This window comes from Falco rusticolus, chromosome 2 (genome assembly GCF_015220075.1).
Source record: "Falco rusticolus isolate bFalRus1 chromosome 2, bFalRus1.pri, whole genome shotgun sequence".
Taxonomy (NCBI): domain Eukaryota; kingdom Metazoa; phylum Chordata; class Aves; order Falconiformes; family Falconidae; genus Falco; species Falco rusticolus.
In genome coordinates, this window is record NC_051188.1 from 67474783 (window position 1) to 67490964 (window position 16182).

Genomic DNA, 16182 nt, shown 5'->3' on the forward strand with positions numbered 1-16182 from the left:
AGTGTTTATGCATCAGACACAGACTATTTCATTCTAACAAATTTATTTTCTCAATCAGCTCTTACGGAATCACTACTCAAATTAAATTACAATCAAATTATCACATCAAAAGATACCCTTATTACCTAACAACTGTCCATATTTTCATTTCATTTTGATTTGTGCTCGTCTGAAAAAAACACGTAATACAAGATCTGGGGAAAAAATAAATTACCGTTTTGCAGCAGTTCATAGGTATTCTGAATAAAATATTAAAAGAAGTCATTTAATGAAAATATAAAGCAAATTTTTTTTTTTAGATCAACAACGGATCTAACAATTCTATATTGCCGTCTTTTTGAAAAGTCTGTTTATTAAAACCTACCAAAAACACTGCTTGGAAATGGCAGTATTATATAATCACATCCACAGCACCCATTCAATCAAAGTTGGCAACGGATTTAGGAGAGGAGAAGTTCAGATAAGTGCAGCTGCAGATGCTCAGTCCTTCTAAATCCCTTTATCTGAATCAGTCCAGAAATAAAAAATAAAAATATTAATAAAAAAAATATTAGCAGTGGATTTTTTTTAATGACTCTTCCATGATGATTGGCAGCCGTCAGGAGCAGGACTTTGACAGCCCTAAATTATTTCCCTTTCTCTCGCTGGTTCCCTTAATTCATGCAAAGTCCTTCTACAGAGCTTGAACTTTAGGGACCAACAACCTCTCCTTCTCCCACCCTCCCCCCCGGCGTCTGTCCCTCCCCCCTTCCTCCTCAGGGTCAGTTTTTCGGCGTGCGGGCATTTATTTCCATATTTTTGTTCTATAGCTATACCTATATATATAGATAAATATATATATATGTATTTGCTTCCCTATGCAGTCTGCTTGTTTTTAGTGCTGTGTGCATATTTTTTTTTCCTGGAAAAAGTGGCCCCTTTCATTTTGCAGAATATAGATATATATGTTTTTAGAGTGGATGTCTGCCTTGCACCAAAATTCTATGGTTTGGCCAAGAAAAACAGGGTGCTGGAATGCAGCAGGCACCCTCTGATTAACAGGATTATTTTGCTTCTGCTTCCCTTTTTTGGATTGCTCCCATAAAAAAAAAAATAAAGAAAGAAAAGAAAAAGAAAGAAAAGAGGAGAGGGGAAAAAAAGAGGGAGAGAGAAAGGAGAAAAAAAAGTTTCTGTGATTCATAGAAGAGAGCCCTTTTGGGGATAGGGGGGAGAGTGCAGGGAGGGGGGGAGGAGGGGAGAGAAGAGGCGCAGACATCAGTGGTGTTCCTCACTGCGAGAGGGGGCTAATTTGGAGAGTGAAAAATAAAAATAATAATAATAATAATAATAATTAAAAAAAAAGCCCAAGCCCACCCACCCAAGCCCTCTCCCCACAACCAACCCCCCAGCACATCTGCAGTTTGGTGCATTACGCATCTCCACCCCGTTTTCCCAACACGGTCTGAACGCACTCGCTCGGATCGACCTTCTCCACCGCTCCCTATTGGTATCGATCTTATATATATATAGATGCACGCATATATCCATATATATATAAACACAAGCAGTCTGAACGAGCCTGGATCGTGTGTGTGTGCGCGCGCGTGTGTGTATGTGTGTGTGTGTGCGTGCGTGCGTGTGAGTGTGTCGGTGTGAGCGTGCGGCTGTGCGCGGCGGTGCCGGTGCCGGCGGCGGTGGCGGTGCCGGCGGCGGTGGCGGTGCAGGCGGCGGTGCCCGGCCCGGCCCGGCCCGCGCTGCCCCCGCGCCCCCCGGCCCGGCCGCGGTGCCCCTCACTGCACGCTGGTCTGCAGTCCGTGGTGAGGGGGTGGCGTGTCGGAGTTGACGGTGCCGACCTGGGAGTAGACATCGTCGGGGGTCTGCTGCTGGATCCCCGGGGGGGTCATCCGTTTCTCTTTCTGCCTCCGATTGCAAAACCAAACCCTGACCACCTCCTTCTCCAGCTGCAGGCTGTCCGCTAGGTTCGTAATCTCCTGGGCGGAGGGCTTGGGGCATTTCAGAAAGTGGCTCTCCAAGGCCCCCTTGACACTCACCTCGATGGAGGTCCGCTTCTTCCTCTTCCTGCCCTGGGCGGCGATCTTGTCGATGCTGGTGGGGCTGCCCGTGGAGGAGTCGGCTTCCTCCAGCCACTTGTTCAACAAAGGCTTCAGCTTGCACATGTTCTTGAAGCTGAGCTGCAGGGCCTCGAAACGGCAGATGGTGGTCTGCGAGAAGACGTTGCCGTAGAGGGTGCCCAGCGCCAGCCCCACGTCGGCCTGGGTGAAGCCCAGCTTAATCCGCCGCTGCTTGAACTGCTTGGCGAACTGCTCCAGGTCGTCGGAGGTCGGCGTGTCCTCGTCCGAGTGCGGGTCGTGGCTGTTGACGCCGCCGTGGTGCGGCGGGTGGTGCCCGGGGTGCTGGTGGTGGTGGTGGTGGTGGTGCCCGGGGTGCTCGCCCAGCTCCGGCGTCTCGCCGCGCACCAGCCCCGGGTGCACCAGGCTCTGCCCGCCGGGGGGGGGGCTCAGCATGCCGTTCACCGTGAAGCCCCCGGGCTGCGAGTAGAGGAGCGACTGCTGCTGCTGCTGCCCGCCGGCCATGGAGGGCAGGTGGGCGGCCGCCGCCGCCCCCCAGGCCGCCGGGTGCCCCTGGTGCGGGGGGCCCAGGTGGGGCGGCCGGTGGTGCAGCGCCGCGCCCGAGTGCAGGTCGTCGCGCCCGCCGCTGCCCTTGACGTCGGGCGGCGGCGGCGGCTGCTGGGGGCTGCCCGTCATGCCCACGGGGCTGCCGGACCAGGGCGAGCCCGCTTCGGCGGCGGCGGCGGCGGCGGCGGCGGCGGCGGCGGCGGCGTGGGGCAGGGCTGTCACCCACTGGTGGGCATGGCTCAGCATATGGCCGCCGTTGCTGGCGGCCATGGCGCCCGGCATGAAGTCGCTCTGGACCATCTTGGCCGCCGGGTCGCCGCGGTAGCCGCCCGCCACCGAGGTGACGGCCACGCTGCCCGGCTGCATGCCGCCGCCGCCGCCGCCGCCGCCGCCGCCCGAGTCCGCGTGGACGATGGAGCCGGCCGCCAGGATGCCGTTGCCGGGGAGGTAGGGGTTAGAGGTGGCTGCGGCCATCCCGCGCCCGCCGCCCGCCGCTCGCCCCCGCCGCGCCGCCGCCGCCGCGCCGCCGCCGCCGGCTGCCGGGCGCCCGCCGCGAGCGCCCTTGCCCGGCGCTGCCGGGGCCGCTGCCGGGGCCGCCGCCCGCGCCGCCGCCGCCGCCGCCGCCGCCTTCCCAGCCTCGCCGGGGCGCCGGGGCGCGGGGTTCACCTGCTAGCGCTCCGCGGCGCGCTCTCCTCCGCCCGTCCGCCGGCCGTCCTGCCTGCCTCCGCTCCGCGGCGCGCTCTTTGCAGTCGCCGGCTCTCGCTTCGCCTTTTTTTTTAAATCGCTTTTCTTTTCTTTTTTTTTTCTTTTCTTTTTTTTCCAAAAAAAAAAGAGAAATATTTAGCCGTACATGTATTTTTCCTCCGCCGCCTTCTCGCCCGGGTTTGCTGCTCGCAGGGAGGAAACCAAACAAAGGCTAAAAAGCGAAAAAGGGGGGGGGGATCAAAAAGCCCCCGTGCCTTCTCCCCTCCGCTCCCCTAGGAGTACATCTCCACCTCTCAGCCTTCCCCTCTCAGAGTGAAACTTTTCCTTTTCTTCTTCCTTTAAGGCTTTGTGTGTTGGGTATATTTTCCTTTTTCTGTCTCTCTCTCTGTCTTTCTCGCTCTCCTCGGCTCCTCGATCTCCTTTGCTCTTTTATTTGCAAGTTTTGTTGGTGTCCTAAGAAAACTTCCTGTGATGATGATGGTGGTGATGGTGGTGATGATGCATTTCTCAAAGTTGTGCTGTTGCTGGAGCACTTTGTGCCCTTTGAAACAAGAGTCCTGTCGGAGCCTTCTTGCTAGAGTCACGCTCTGGATAAGACATTTTTCCTCTCTACCTTTCCTTTAGGCGGTTGGGAAAAAAAAAGTAAAAAAAAAAAAAAAAGTTGAAATTTCTCGTTACCTCGCGAATTGTTTCTCTCCCTCTCCCGCTCGCTCGCTCTCTCGCTTGGTCTGTTGTTTTTTTTTTTTGTTGTTGGTTTTTTTTTTTGGTGTTTGTTTTGCTTTTTATTTTAATTCCAGCAGTTGGTCGAGGGAGGAGGCGGAGGAGGAGCGCCTTGGTGGAGAGGTGTGTGTATGTGTGTGTGCATATATGGTATCCTTTATACACTAACTCCAGCGGGGAAGTTGGCTGCCGGGCTGGCAGCGCGCACTGGCGGTGCCGGAGTCCCGCCGCTCGCCTCTCCCCGCCTCCCTCTCCCGGGCCGTGCCCGCGCCCTCCCTCCCTCCCTCCCTCCCTCCCTCCCCTCCCTCCCTCCCTCCCTCCCGCCGTCTGCCCGCCGCCGCCGCCCGCGCCGCCACCACCCGGCCCCGCCGCGAGGAAGCCGGCCGCCGCCGCCCCCGCCGATTGGCTGCGCGCCCCGTGACGGACAGCCCGCCGCCGGCCGCGCGGCCCCCCTTCCGGCCGTTCCGATTGGCTGCTTTTTAATTTAGGCAAAGTGGCGTCGGAGCTGGAAGTTGCCCCCCCCCCCCCCCCCAAACCCTCCTCCCTCTCCCCTCCCTCCTCCCGCCGTCCCTCCCGCCCCTCCTCCCTCCGCCTCTTAACTCTTCCCGCCCGGCAGACACACGCACCTCGGAGCTCTGCCGCCGCCGTTCGGGCAGGGGCGAGTGCGGGGGGCGGGGGGGGACGACAGCGGGCGGGCGCTCATAATTAATATCAACAATAATAACAACAATAATAACGACGGCGAAGCCGGAGCGGTGTTTGCGCGGGGGTGCACACGCATCCACCCCCGCCCCAGCACCCAGAGCTGCCCCCCCGCCGCTCTGCCCCGGAGGCGTCCGCCCCCGCCCGCCCCCTCCTCCCTTTGTCCGCCCCCCCCACCCCCGCACCCCGGGGTGCGCCCAGGACCCCGGCCGCCCTCCTGCCCGCCGCCGTCACGCCGGGAGGCCGGCCCGGCAGCCCCGGCGAGGGGCCGCCCCGTCGGTGGGGGAGGCGGGCGGGGGAACCGGCGGCCGGGCTTGCCCTGCGAGCCGCGGTCTCTCGCGGGGAGCCGGCCCCGCGGCATGAAACGCGGCATTATTTCCCGTCCAGCGGAAAGAGTTAAGGGGGGCGGGGGAAGGCGGGGGAGCGAGGGGGAGAGATGCGACCGAGCGGAAACGCTGCGCACAGGCAACCTCAGTGAACCACGGAAAAAGAGAAAGTGGCAACAAAAACAAGGGCAAATTGAACGCTCCTCGGGGACCGCCGGTGCAATAACACCGCTCGGACATCCAGGGGACACGGCGCTGCTAACGACCGTCGCGCCGTCCCACGCACGCCGCCCCGCACACGCTCCCCTACGGGCGAGCTGCTCCGGGAAAACACGCGCGGGGTGGGCACCGGCGCGGGGAGCGTGTGTGTGTGTGTGTGTGTGTGTCCCGCCCCCCGGCCGGACCTGCGCGCCGCCCGCTCCTTCCTCCGCACGCTGCACAACTTGACCCCGGGAGGCGGGGGCGAGGCGCGTCCCGCCGGCAGCGCCCTGCTGGCCGCTCCGCTGCCGCGCATCCCGCCCGCTGCCGCGCAGCACGCCCCGCTCCCGCGCAGCCCGCCCCGCCCGCCCGGCAGCCGCTGCTCGGGGCTCCGGCCGGCCCCCGGCTGGCGCGGTAAGAAATACCGCGGTGGGCAGGTTTAGGAAAACCATTAAAGTGAAGCGTAGGGATCTGACGGGCTCTGGTAACTAAACACCAAACATAACGATCCATATATATATATATATATATATATATATTATTATTTTTGTTCCCGTGCGTCTTCCAAAGGTTTCTTTTTTAAATATAAAGGATCCAACACAGATTTCATTGAATAAATCTGAGATCTCCAGGTGCAGACGTTTGAATAGTCAGTGCCAGAACCCCATGTTTTCCTTTCCAGCCGATTTTGCTTGGATCAGGCTCAAAAACCGAGTGAGTCTCGTGGTTTTGTTTACACTGAATGGGGAGGATAGGAACGGTGCCATGGGGCCGTCTTTCATTAATATACAGTGAGGATTTTGTCTAAATTACTGCTATGAATTTCACAGTACACGCTTTCAAAAGCCGTCTCAGGTGGCCTGATGAAACGTGATAGCGCCTCTGCAAACAGATCTACTTTCTTAATAAAAAAGGGGGGGTGGGAGGAGAGAAATCCCCCCAAAATAATAATAAAAAATTTACACACCCTCCTAACAGCGACAACAAAAAATAAAGCTCGATCTGGAGTAATGTCTTTTATTAAAAAAAACAACCCCTAAAACAACCAACTTAGTTCCCCAACTCTTCCCACCCCCTCCCTTGCAGAGTGAGATTGTTTTGTCTGGAAAAAAATCCAAAGTATAACAAGGGGAGAACAGTTAGTGCTGATTTTCATTTGCATAAATTTTCATATATTTTGGTGAAAATAATAGACTAGTGGAGAGCGGGGCTTAGTGGAGTCAGTGCAAAGGAAAATCTTAACATGGATCGTTTCGCTGGAGTTGAGAACATGCTTTTTTCCCCCTGTCACCTTATTAAAATCAAAAATTAAAAAAATTATCTCTAAATCCTGGAAGTATGATCGGTAAGTGTTTTACATTTTTTTATCTACTTTTGTTTTCTTTAAAGTCTTCTGGATATATATTTTCAAAAGCTTAGGACAAGAGAGGGAAACCCATGGCAACTGCCTGGAAGGAAACAGGCTGAAAAAAAAAAAAAAAAAAAGGGAAAGGGAAAGGAAAAAAAATCCCACCAGCAACAAAAAGCACCTTAGTGAAATATTACATAAAAAGCATGGATTCATTCCAAAGCTCAGGGCAGCAAAGCAATTCTTCAGGGCTGGAAAGTCTTTCTGGTTACTACTGCACTTTTCTGGGCACTGTTAATTATTGTAACACCAGGACTCGGGGAGGGTTTGGGGGGGGGTAGTGGGGGGGGAAGGAAAGCTCTCGAAAATATTACAGATCTGCAACGGAGAGGCAGAGATGCGGGCTGTTTTCAAACGCTGCTTCTCGGAGGGCGGGGGGGGGGGGAGTCGCCCGGCGGGCGGGGAGGGGGCCCGGCCGGTGCAGCGGTCGGAGAGGGGCCGGGGCCGGGGCCGGGGCCGGGGCGCGGGCAGAAGGGCACCTGCTGGCAGCGCCGGTGCGGAGGGACGGGCGCGGGGGGAGGCAGGGGAAGGTGCGGAGCGGCGGTGCACGCAGAGGGTTAATATTGTAACTAGGGAACAGACGGTTAAGCACAACATCTAGAGCTCTGTAGTGAAAGTCCATCAGAAAGAGTATAATCAATCAAAACTAACCAGGACATCCCTTCATTTTATTCTCCAAGGAGATTGGGGCTGGAGGATTACAGACCAGATTTCACTTTGTTTCTCTCTCCTGACAGTCTTGCCTGTCTCTTCGCTTTCCCCGAATCCCGTCTAATTGAGAGGTGTAGGCTAATGATCTGAAACTCTTTTATAGCGTTTGGGTCAGTGTGATAAATAATGTGATAAATAATGTAGGATAAAATTAGTAGGCCAGATACCGCTCCTGAAAACTTTACCGAGGCTTAAATATCCCATTACGTGACTTTCATTTATTTTAATTTTGCCGTGTTATTTGCATTTTTTTTCCCCTTTCCCCCTCTGTCGCTGCTCTTTTGGACACACAATAGCCGGTGATCATTGTAATTTCCTAGAATTAGTTACTTCTTTGGAAACGGTCGATAGTCAAATCAATAAAATGGCTTGTAAAACTAGGGAGGTATAGGTTTCAATTTGGGGGGGAGAAGAATCGCTCATTTTCCACTTCTTGTTGACGTGCCCAGCGTCTCTTTTGACTGGGGTTAACTCTGTGTGCTCCATCGGAACAGATGCCGTATAGAGCTGCTCCCTCAAGATCATTTGTTTCCTTGATGGGGGAACATTTCTGAGCAGAACATATTGGTTGCCATAGAGAAAGAAATAAAAGGAAGAACACTAGTCACATTAAGCTATATGTTTGTGCACTGGGCTTTAGATAAAAGGACCCCAGTTCTAGCCAGAGAGAGCGGGGCCAAACCAGAGCTTCTTAGCTTCACTAAAACTAGCTTTATTTTGTTTTGGACTTTTACGGTTGAAACATGTAAGTTAATTTTATTGGCTGCCGTTAATTTTATACGATACGGCTTGCTGAACAAAATCAACTTTCGGCGCGCTCCGCCAGGCGCCGGCGCCAGGGGGCGCGCTGCTGCCCCCCCCCCCCCCCACCACCTCAGCACACCCTCCCCCCTGCCCCCCGTCCTGTCCCGTCCCGTCCTCGGTGTGTGTGTGGGGGGCACGCTCGGGTTTTTCCTGGCCTTTGGCCTCTGCCCCCCCGGCACAGCCCCATCGCCGAGGCAGCCCGGCCGGGGGAGAAAGCCCCAAAACTCCCGGGGCCGGCGGGCGGGAGCGGAGCTGCGGGGGCGGGGGGACTGCCGGTGCAAAGGCCGCCCCGACGGTGTCCCCGGTTGGTGCGATGCCTCCAACGGACCTCAGGCCTGCAAGGGGGTGAGGGCGGCTAATTAAACACAGTCATGGGCACCACGGGTCGGTGTAACCTAAGGTGCCCCGCAGGGTTGGGAGGGTTCTGGTTTGTTTTGGGTTTTTGTGTTGTTTCTTCCAAATAAGGCGCTTAAGCCTCTGGAGATGCAATAAACCGACTCGGGTTTTTTACATCATTTAATATTTAATCGCCGTATTAAACCTGGAAAAGTAGCTGCTTTATTTTTCTTTCTCCTCCCGCCCCCCCACCTCCTCAAGCTGGCCACTCCCCACCCCCCCACCCCCCCCCCGCCTTCTGTATCTGCCAGAGCCAGCGCCGGACACCCCCCGCCTCCCGCCCTGCCCACACCGGCCGCACACCGGGCACGAGTTGTCGCCGGCCGGGACACTCGCAGGCGTTAACCTCAACTAAAAACAACACCGACGGCGACCACAGCTCAGCTCGACACAGCTCGGCTCTCTGTCCCTTCCCAAACGAGTAGTTTCAGCCCCTTACCCCGAGCGCCCGCTTCTTTTCTCCATTTCCCTCCCTAAGTGGTTACAAGAGAGGACAGGAGTGAGGAATTTCGTTGTTGGTTTTTTTTGTGGTATTCCTGCCTAAACAGGAGTAGCAGCCCTGCTTCTCCCCTCCTCCGCCCGCCGGCACGATGCTGGGCACGGGCCGACAAACGTGGCTGCAGCATCCCCTTAACGCACCTGCAAGGGGGATGTCCCGGGCAGCTCCGGAGGCGGAGGGGGGTGGGGGTGGAAAGCGACGGCCCCGGGGCCGGAGGGGGGGAATTGAAGTCACTTTGTTCCCCTGCGCTGGAGCCCCAGCAGTTTCCGTGCGACTGGGCAAGTTTTATTCCTTGCCTCCATAAAGGAAAGACCAATTGGAGCCCTGGAAATCACACAGCCCATAAATATGATAGATCCTGGCAAGATGAACTATCCACCTAAAAACCTAACACATACACACACACAAATTAAAAAAAAAAAAAAATTTAAAAAAAAGAAGAAGAAAAAAGAAGGGTGGGGAAAGAGAAAAGTAATCAAAGAGAGAAAACAACCTACAAGAAGATACACTTTTCATTTCAAGTGTTTGTGGGTCTTCATTTGGAAAACGGAGTCAAGTCTCCGTGTGTATCGACCGTGCGGGAAAACGGTCGAGATATTTACATGAACAAAACTTTCCACCTACCGCATTTGGCGAAATAAACACTAGCAATATTCCAGACTAGTAAAACACATTTCCAGAGCTCAATTCTCCTCAGAAACGTGCTCGCTTACTTGAGATTTGCCGTACTTTAGCGAACATTTCCCTCGCCTCTGGAGCGGCCGGTTTTGGAGTTGAAAGAGCCCAGCAAAGTTCATCATCCCGGCTTGGGGACTGAGCGGATTTCCCCACAGCTTTCCTCTGCCCCCTCCTTCCCCCGACCCTCCAAGTGTAACCCGCGTTATACTTTAAACAAAACAAGAGTTAGCAGCACAGCCTCTCCGCTGTGTGTCCGCATCACTTAGCCGCAGCAGGCTTCGGGGTACCGCAGGCGAACAGAAAAAAAACGCTAAAACGAGCAACAAGTTAATTCGGCAAAACTGAACTTTGCTGGCTGCCTCTGGAAAAGCCCTGCCCGGCCAGGGGTGCCGGGGCTATGCCTGCAGTGGCACCTCATCGCAAAAGGGCTACAGAGAGCATTTTTTTTTTTCAACAACCCCCCCCCCCCCCCCTTCTTTTATGAATACCTATTTTGTCCGAATGGACGCCTCTGGAAAATGGATGTAGAAGCGATGCTGTCGCTGAGGTAGGGAAAAGAAAGTGAATGTTTACCGTATTTAGTATTCATTTACTTATAGTGGGAAATGATTAGGTATCTCCTAATATAACCGTGGAGACCAACTGCCTAATTAGCATTTACAAATTAAAATGTTAAACATAAAGACATATTCCGTATACAGTCTGCTATATGTAAAACACATTCGTGCATAATACAGCAGTCAGCTGCAAACGTGAAGTTGACTGGCTTCCAGATATGTAGCGTTCTTGGCTAATGTGATCTGCTCTGGGTTTTTCAAGCTTACCCATACTGTAGTTCATAGTTCTTATGACCACGTTGATAGCTGCACTAGGGATATTACACTAACCAATCTGGAGAAGATAGGAAAATACACAGATTACTTTTAAAGGCTGACGGTAATAACGATAAACACAATAGGCAGGCGGATCATTTATCCATACCTTTTATTCTGAAGGCTTCACTCTGAACCTTATTTATTGTTTTCAGCGTAACAAAGCAGTTTGGGTTCTGTAATAAATTAGAACAATAATACAGAATTGCACATGCAAAACAAGATAGCTTTTAAAATAGGGGTCCTTTCTCTCCCGGCTGCATAATTCTGATATTACCCAATGTGTCGTGCTCAGGGTTCACCTCACGCGGACTGTAATGAAAGTTGCCAAATTAATGGAACAATCTTTCTGTTGACTTGAGCTCAACGTAGACACATCACATATGATAGCAACCTAATGCTCCCACAGACATTAATAGTTCCAATCCAGCTCCTTGAACATGTAGATTTTTATTTATAAGAATAATTGTGCATGTAGTGACATAAAAAGGGGATTTACAAGTTGGAGTCTTTTAAAAGAGACTGTGAAAACCTTAGCTCGGCTTTTATTAGACATGATATCATTCTGATTTGCGTGCTTGCCATCTCAATAGCGTTTCACATGTTAAAAAAAAAAAAAAGAAGAAGAAAGATCCATATGCATTACATAGATTTTCTTTTACACGCATAAGGACTGGCAGTCTCGTAGTGGATAAGAGGGTGAATAATTGTGATACATCAGAAAACAGTTCGTGCAGTTTGGCAGCTCTGGGTTTTATTATTAGATTTTTTGACATTTGAACTTGTCTATTGTCTGAGGAGCTCAGTGCAGATTGCAGTAGGTCAACCTTAAGGCTGCTCTTTTTGGCATTGCACACAAACATGCACACGCTGTCTGTTCTCCTTGCGTGAATGCAGCAGTTACAGTTTTACCGTGCTTTTTTTTTTTTTTTTTATGCACATGTATTTATATTTATCTAATCCATTTGGGGTTTTCACGGTCGTGTGGTTTGTTTGTATGCTCGTTCATTTTACACCCGTTCCCCCAGTCTATGTGTTTGCCTGATGTTGGATACTTTTAAGTGCTCAATCGCTTTTACATCAGCGTAATTCCAGCATCACGACGTTTGATAAAAGGGACTTCGGTAGCCCTGGGATTAAATGACATATTTCCCCGCAGCTTCGCTCAACTCCATCATGACTCCTACAGTCAAAAGTTAACATTATTCATCATCTCCTCGCATTTATTCCCTCCTCCCCTCTCTAAATTCAGCCCCGTCATCCGACTTCTGAAACAATTTCTTCCTGCCTGCTAAGCGCTGGGAGGGGAGAAGGGAGAGGCAGGGACACCCGAACGCCCGCTGGGAGCCCACCGCGACCCCACGGCCCCGGGGGCGGCCCCCGCTCCGCCGGCCTTTCCGCGGGCGCGCAGCGGGCCACGGGCGCGCCGAGCTCCCCGCGAACGCTCGCCCAGGCGGGGCGCCGGGGGAGAGGCAGCCGGGGCTGGGCAGGAAAATGTGGAATAGGGATGGATCCCCCCGGGGTGGGAGGGGGAAGGGGAGCGGGAAAACTGGATCAGGCGCGGTTAGGAGAGTCAGTTTGCGCTGCGAAAACCCAGAGAAACGTCTAAATAACTTTTCCCTGGAGTGATTTGCGCCTCTTCCTTCCCTCGTTCGGTTGGTGCTGTTTTAAACTGAGGCTCATCTGCCTGGGTGCAGGGACTCAGGCCGAACAACTGCCGATCTCATGGCAGTCTTTCATTTAAATGTGTATCTATATACATATCTAAGGATACGCATATACAGGTACACGTGCACCCAGGCATGCACAGACGCATATACGTCTACATTTGTCCCCCTCTTCCCTTCACTCCCCCCTTCCTTAACAAGCGCCTGATAACGCGTTTACGGCTTGTTATTTGAACTCTCAGATCAGCATGCAGAAATGTAATTGCAACGTTTTTCATCAGGCAAGAAAAAGGAGGAAGGGCTCCCCCCCCCCGCGCTCGGTAATCGCTGAGTCACCGTATTGGGGGTCAGTGGGTAAACACGAAGGAGAGAGCAGCATCTTAGTGAAACCCCCGGCGCAAACCGCATCCCTCCTCATCTCCAGCCTGGAGATCCCTCCCCTCCTCCTTCCCCTGGATTTATTCATCCGGACTTGGAATAAAGTCACCCAAGTGCGGCCAGGGCCCTCTTTTGGGGCTGGACGTCCTCCCCAGGCGCAGTGGGACCCGCTTTGTTGTGGGGACGTGGAGGGGGGGGGAGAATCAACATTAAACTGCTTTTGGGCTAACGGTGATGGGCGTCGTTTCGGGGGGGGGGGGGGGGGAGAGGGGAGGAGGAGGAAAGGGGGTAACACCGGCCAGTTCACCTAGGGATGTAAAGAGAGGGAAAGCTTTCTCTGGGGCTGGGCTCTGATCTGGGCATGTTTATTCCTGTTTAAATGCTATTGTTCCTGCCAGCCTTTGACACAAACAAAAGGGGCTTGGGGGGGGGGGGGCGGGAGGGTGGTGACGGGTGACTGGAACAAAGCTGCTCAAACCCAAGCAATCCCTAAAGGCAGAGGAATACTTTCTTTTCATCCTTTAAAAATGTATGTGAGAAGACTTTCTGTTTGAGGTTGTTTTCTGGGTGTCCTTGTGTCTGTCCCCCCCTCCTGTGAGCTGAGCAGAGTGCCTTGCTGTGATTCACTTACCAGGGCCCGTTTAGAGAGATACGTCCCCCCAGATGTGTGCCAGGGAGCCTTGCAGGGACAGCTTCGTGGGCCCATGGGCTGCCGGTGGGTTGAAGGAGCAGACTTGAAATCGGTTTGTGGCAAGGCCTGCAGTGGGAAACAAAGAGGCAGAAATGTTGGGAGCCCAAGGAGAGCCTGAAATACAGAGAGGCATTGAGCTTCCCAGAGATGCTTCAGCTTCTCAGTGGGGGACAGCAGGATCCTTTTTGGGCTGACTCTGTGCAGTTGAGGGCTGGACTGTACAGCCCACAGTGAATCAGAGGCATTGTGTGCAAATGAATAAGTGCACATTGTTTCGAGATGCTGCTATTGTATTTGGGGTTGGGGGGAGGAGGGGGTTATATTTTGTGTGCGTGTGTGCATGTGGGTCTGTGTGCTTTTGAAAGGTGAGTGCAGATTGCAATAGTTGCTGCTCTGTTTTTGTTTGTCAAACAGGGCCCTTCTCTTGGGAGAGGGGCATGTGGCAGATCCCGGCCCAGGATTACATTAATCAAAGCATTATTTCCCCAGGGATGCACAGCACAAATGATAGTAAATCCTAATAAAATTGGATCGCTGAGAAATTGAACGCTTAAAGTAATCTGCTCTGCCTGATAAAAACTTCAAATTTATAAGATATTATGCATCCCCACCCCCAAACACCTTAGGTATCATCACTATGTGTGTGTATTATACATCTATCTGTAGGAGAGAAATCACTGCTCAGTGTAACAGGCCCATCACTATTGAATATATACATACATATAAGTGTATGTGTGTGCGCACACATACATATATTGCACACACACACATTCACAGTCATAAAATAAGCTAAACTCTCTGCGCACATAATCATAATGACGATGGTCAATATTTTAAGGACTTTGCATATACCACCTTTGCTGTGGCAGGTGCTGTAGAAGGCGGGGAAGAGGCTGTACATGGTCGTGTACCAGCACTGTAATCTTCTTGCCTGGGGACTCTTATTTTCCTCCTGCTCTTTACTGATGCTCACCATAGGCCTCCACGATGGCACCTGCGATCTCAGGCCCACTAAAAGCAGCTTTGCTTTTTAAAGCTGAGACCACGGCGGGGGTATAAGGGGAAAAAAAAAAAGAATAAAAAATAGATGGACATGAGCATTTGAAGCAGAGTTTAGAAAGCCTTTGAGGGGGATGACCTTTAGAAGGGAATTGCCTTGGACTAGGTGGGCATAGCTGAAAGAAGGGAGGGTGTTCCCAGGCCAGTTATTTTGCCTCAGGTGTTAAGTGTGCTGCACCCACAGCCCCTCTGCACAGGGCCAGGCCACCACCTCCCCTGCCCCACGGTGAGGGCCAGCGAAGGCCAGGGCAGCCGCTGGCCACTTGCCAGCTTCAGACCCTCAGTCTCAGCTACTTCCTCTCTGCAGAAGGAAAGTTTGTTTATAGTTGCAGCCCTAGGACATGACAGTGGGCTCAAAGAGACCCACTGTCCAGCAGGGGGGAAAGAAAAAAAATAATTGCTTTTTCCCCCTGCTCCTCCCTTTAAAAGACCCTTGCGCTTCCAAATGTGAAGGGGGCAGAAGGCATTTCCACTCACCCAGCTGAAACTCTTTGAAAGGCTGCGAGTTTTCCCCGCAGTTACAAATGCCGATCATTCCTCCTGCCCCTGCCTTCCCGGGGAGCCTGTCCGGCCGCAGGACCCCGCTCCTCCTGCGGGAGCTGGCCCCGCTGAGGACCCCCACTTGTGGCCGTGACCGGACCTGTCCCGCCCTGCCCCCCGCCCCACACGCCGCTCCCTGCCCCTTTCCCAGCATCGCTGGGCACACCGAAGGCGGTTTATCCCTTTCCCTGGAGCGGGGCTTTCCTGCCCCGTCCCGGCCCCGGGGGCTTGCGGCGAAGGGCGGGGGGAGGCGGCCCCGGCCCCGCAGCGCCCCGCGGGGGGGGCGCCCTGCCCTGCCCGTAGCTGCCCCCCCCCCCCGCCGTGTGCGGGCAGGGACGTGGCGGGGGGAGCGGGGGGCGCTGAGCCCTCTCCCAGCCCCGAAATGACGCAGCCCCTGCTTCAGCATCGTCTCCCATTTGGGCTGGCTCCATTTCAGGAGCTCCGTCTCCCCCCACCCCCTTCTTCCCAGCCTTCCTCCTCCTCCTCGCCTCACCGTCACTCTCAAACATTCCCCCCCCCGCCCCCCCCCCCCCCGCCGCCCGCCCGCTCCCCCACTCCCCCCCGCCGCCCCAAACTCCTTCCTCAGGACCGTGGGATGCTGGTGAGCTCTGGTGAGAGTTGCCGATCTCCATTTCCAAGCGGGGAGCCGCCGGGAGCGGTGAGGCAGCGGGGCCGGGGGAGCAGCGGGGGGTGGGAGGGGTGGGGGGCCGAGAGAGGCGATGAATGAAGGAGGGCAGAGGGGGCGGCCGCCGCACCCGCGCACCCCCCGCCGTTGGAGCACCCCCGCTCCCGGGCAGGGGCAGCGCCCGCGCCCCGCCCGCCCCTGCCCGCCGCCGACACGGCGGCTCCGCGCCCCTCCGCGCCCCTCCGCGCCCCGCACGGCTCCCCACGCGTGTGCGGAGCGGGCGGGCGGGGACCCGCTCACCCCGCCACTGACGGTGCCTCTTTTCCTCTACCCCCCGCCTTTCCCTAAAAAAAAAAAGCCAACCGTATACCACCGCCCCCCAAAAACCCCCATTCATTTGCATACCGTTTGGCTCCCTCGCCCGGTACCCCCCCTCCGCCGCCCCGCACTCATTTTATCCCCCCTCCACCCCCACCCAGAACGACCCTTCTCCCCCCGCCTGCCGCATCCCGGGTGTAGCCGGATGACAAAAATCAAAGCTGTTTCCAATTTACCCCAGTTGTCTTCCTTTGAACACTCATAAGGTAG

At 54.4% G+C, this 16182-nt stretch overlaps 1 protein-coding gene and 1 long non-coding RNA gene across 3 annotated transcripts; both read right to left on the reverse strand.

Moving 5' to 3' along the window:
- Nucleotides 1–1691: 1691 nt before the first annotated feature.
- POU3F3 (POU class 3 homeobox 3) lies at nt 1692–3133 on the reverse strand. The gene has a single exon (XM_037377480.1). The coding sequence runs from the start codon at nt 3087–3089 to the stop codon at nt 1770–1772; it is 1320 nt and encodes a 439-aa protein (XP_037233377.1). The 5' UTR covers nt 3090–3133; the 3' UTR covers nt 1692–1769.
- An 8482-nt stretch (nt 3134–11615) lies between these two features.
- LOC119143686 lies at nt 11616–15051 on the reverse strand. Of its 2 annotated transcripts, none has more exons than XR_005102766.1 (3): nt 14907–15051; nt 13311–13436; nt 11616–11817 (listed from the first exon to the last, which is right to left on the reverse strand). It is a non-coding gene; the product is annotated as an uncharacterized LOC119143686 (long non-coding RNA). The 2 variants fall into 2 exon arrangements; XR_005102765.1 differs by lacking the exon at nt 14907–15051 and adding an exon at nt 14226–14399.
- Between the last annotated feature and the right edge of the window lie 1131 nt (nt 15052–16182).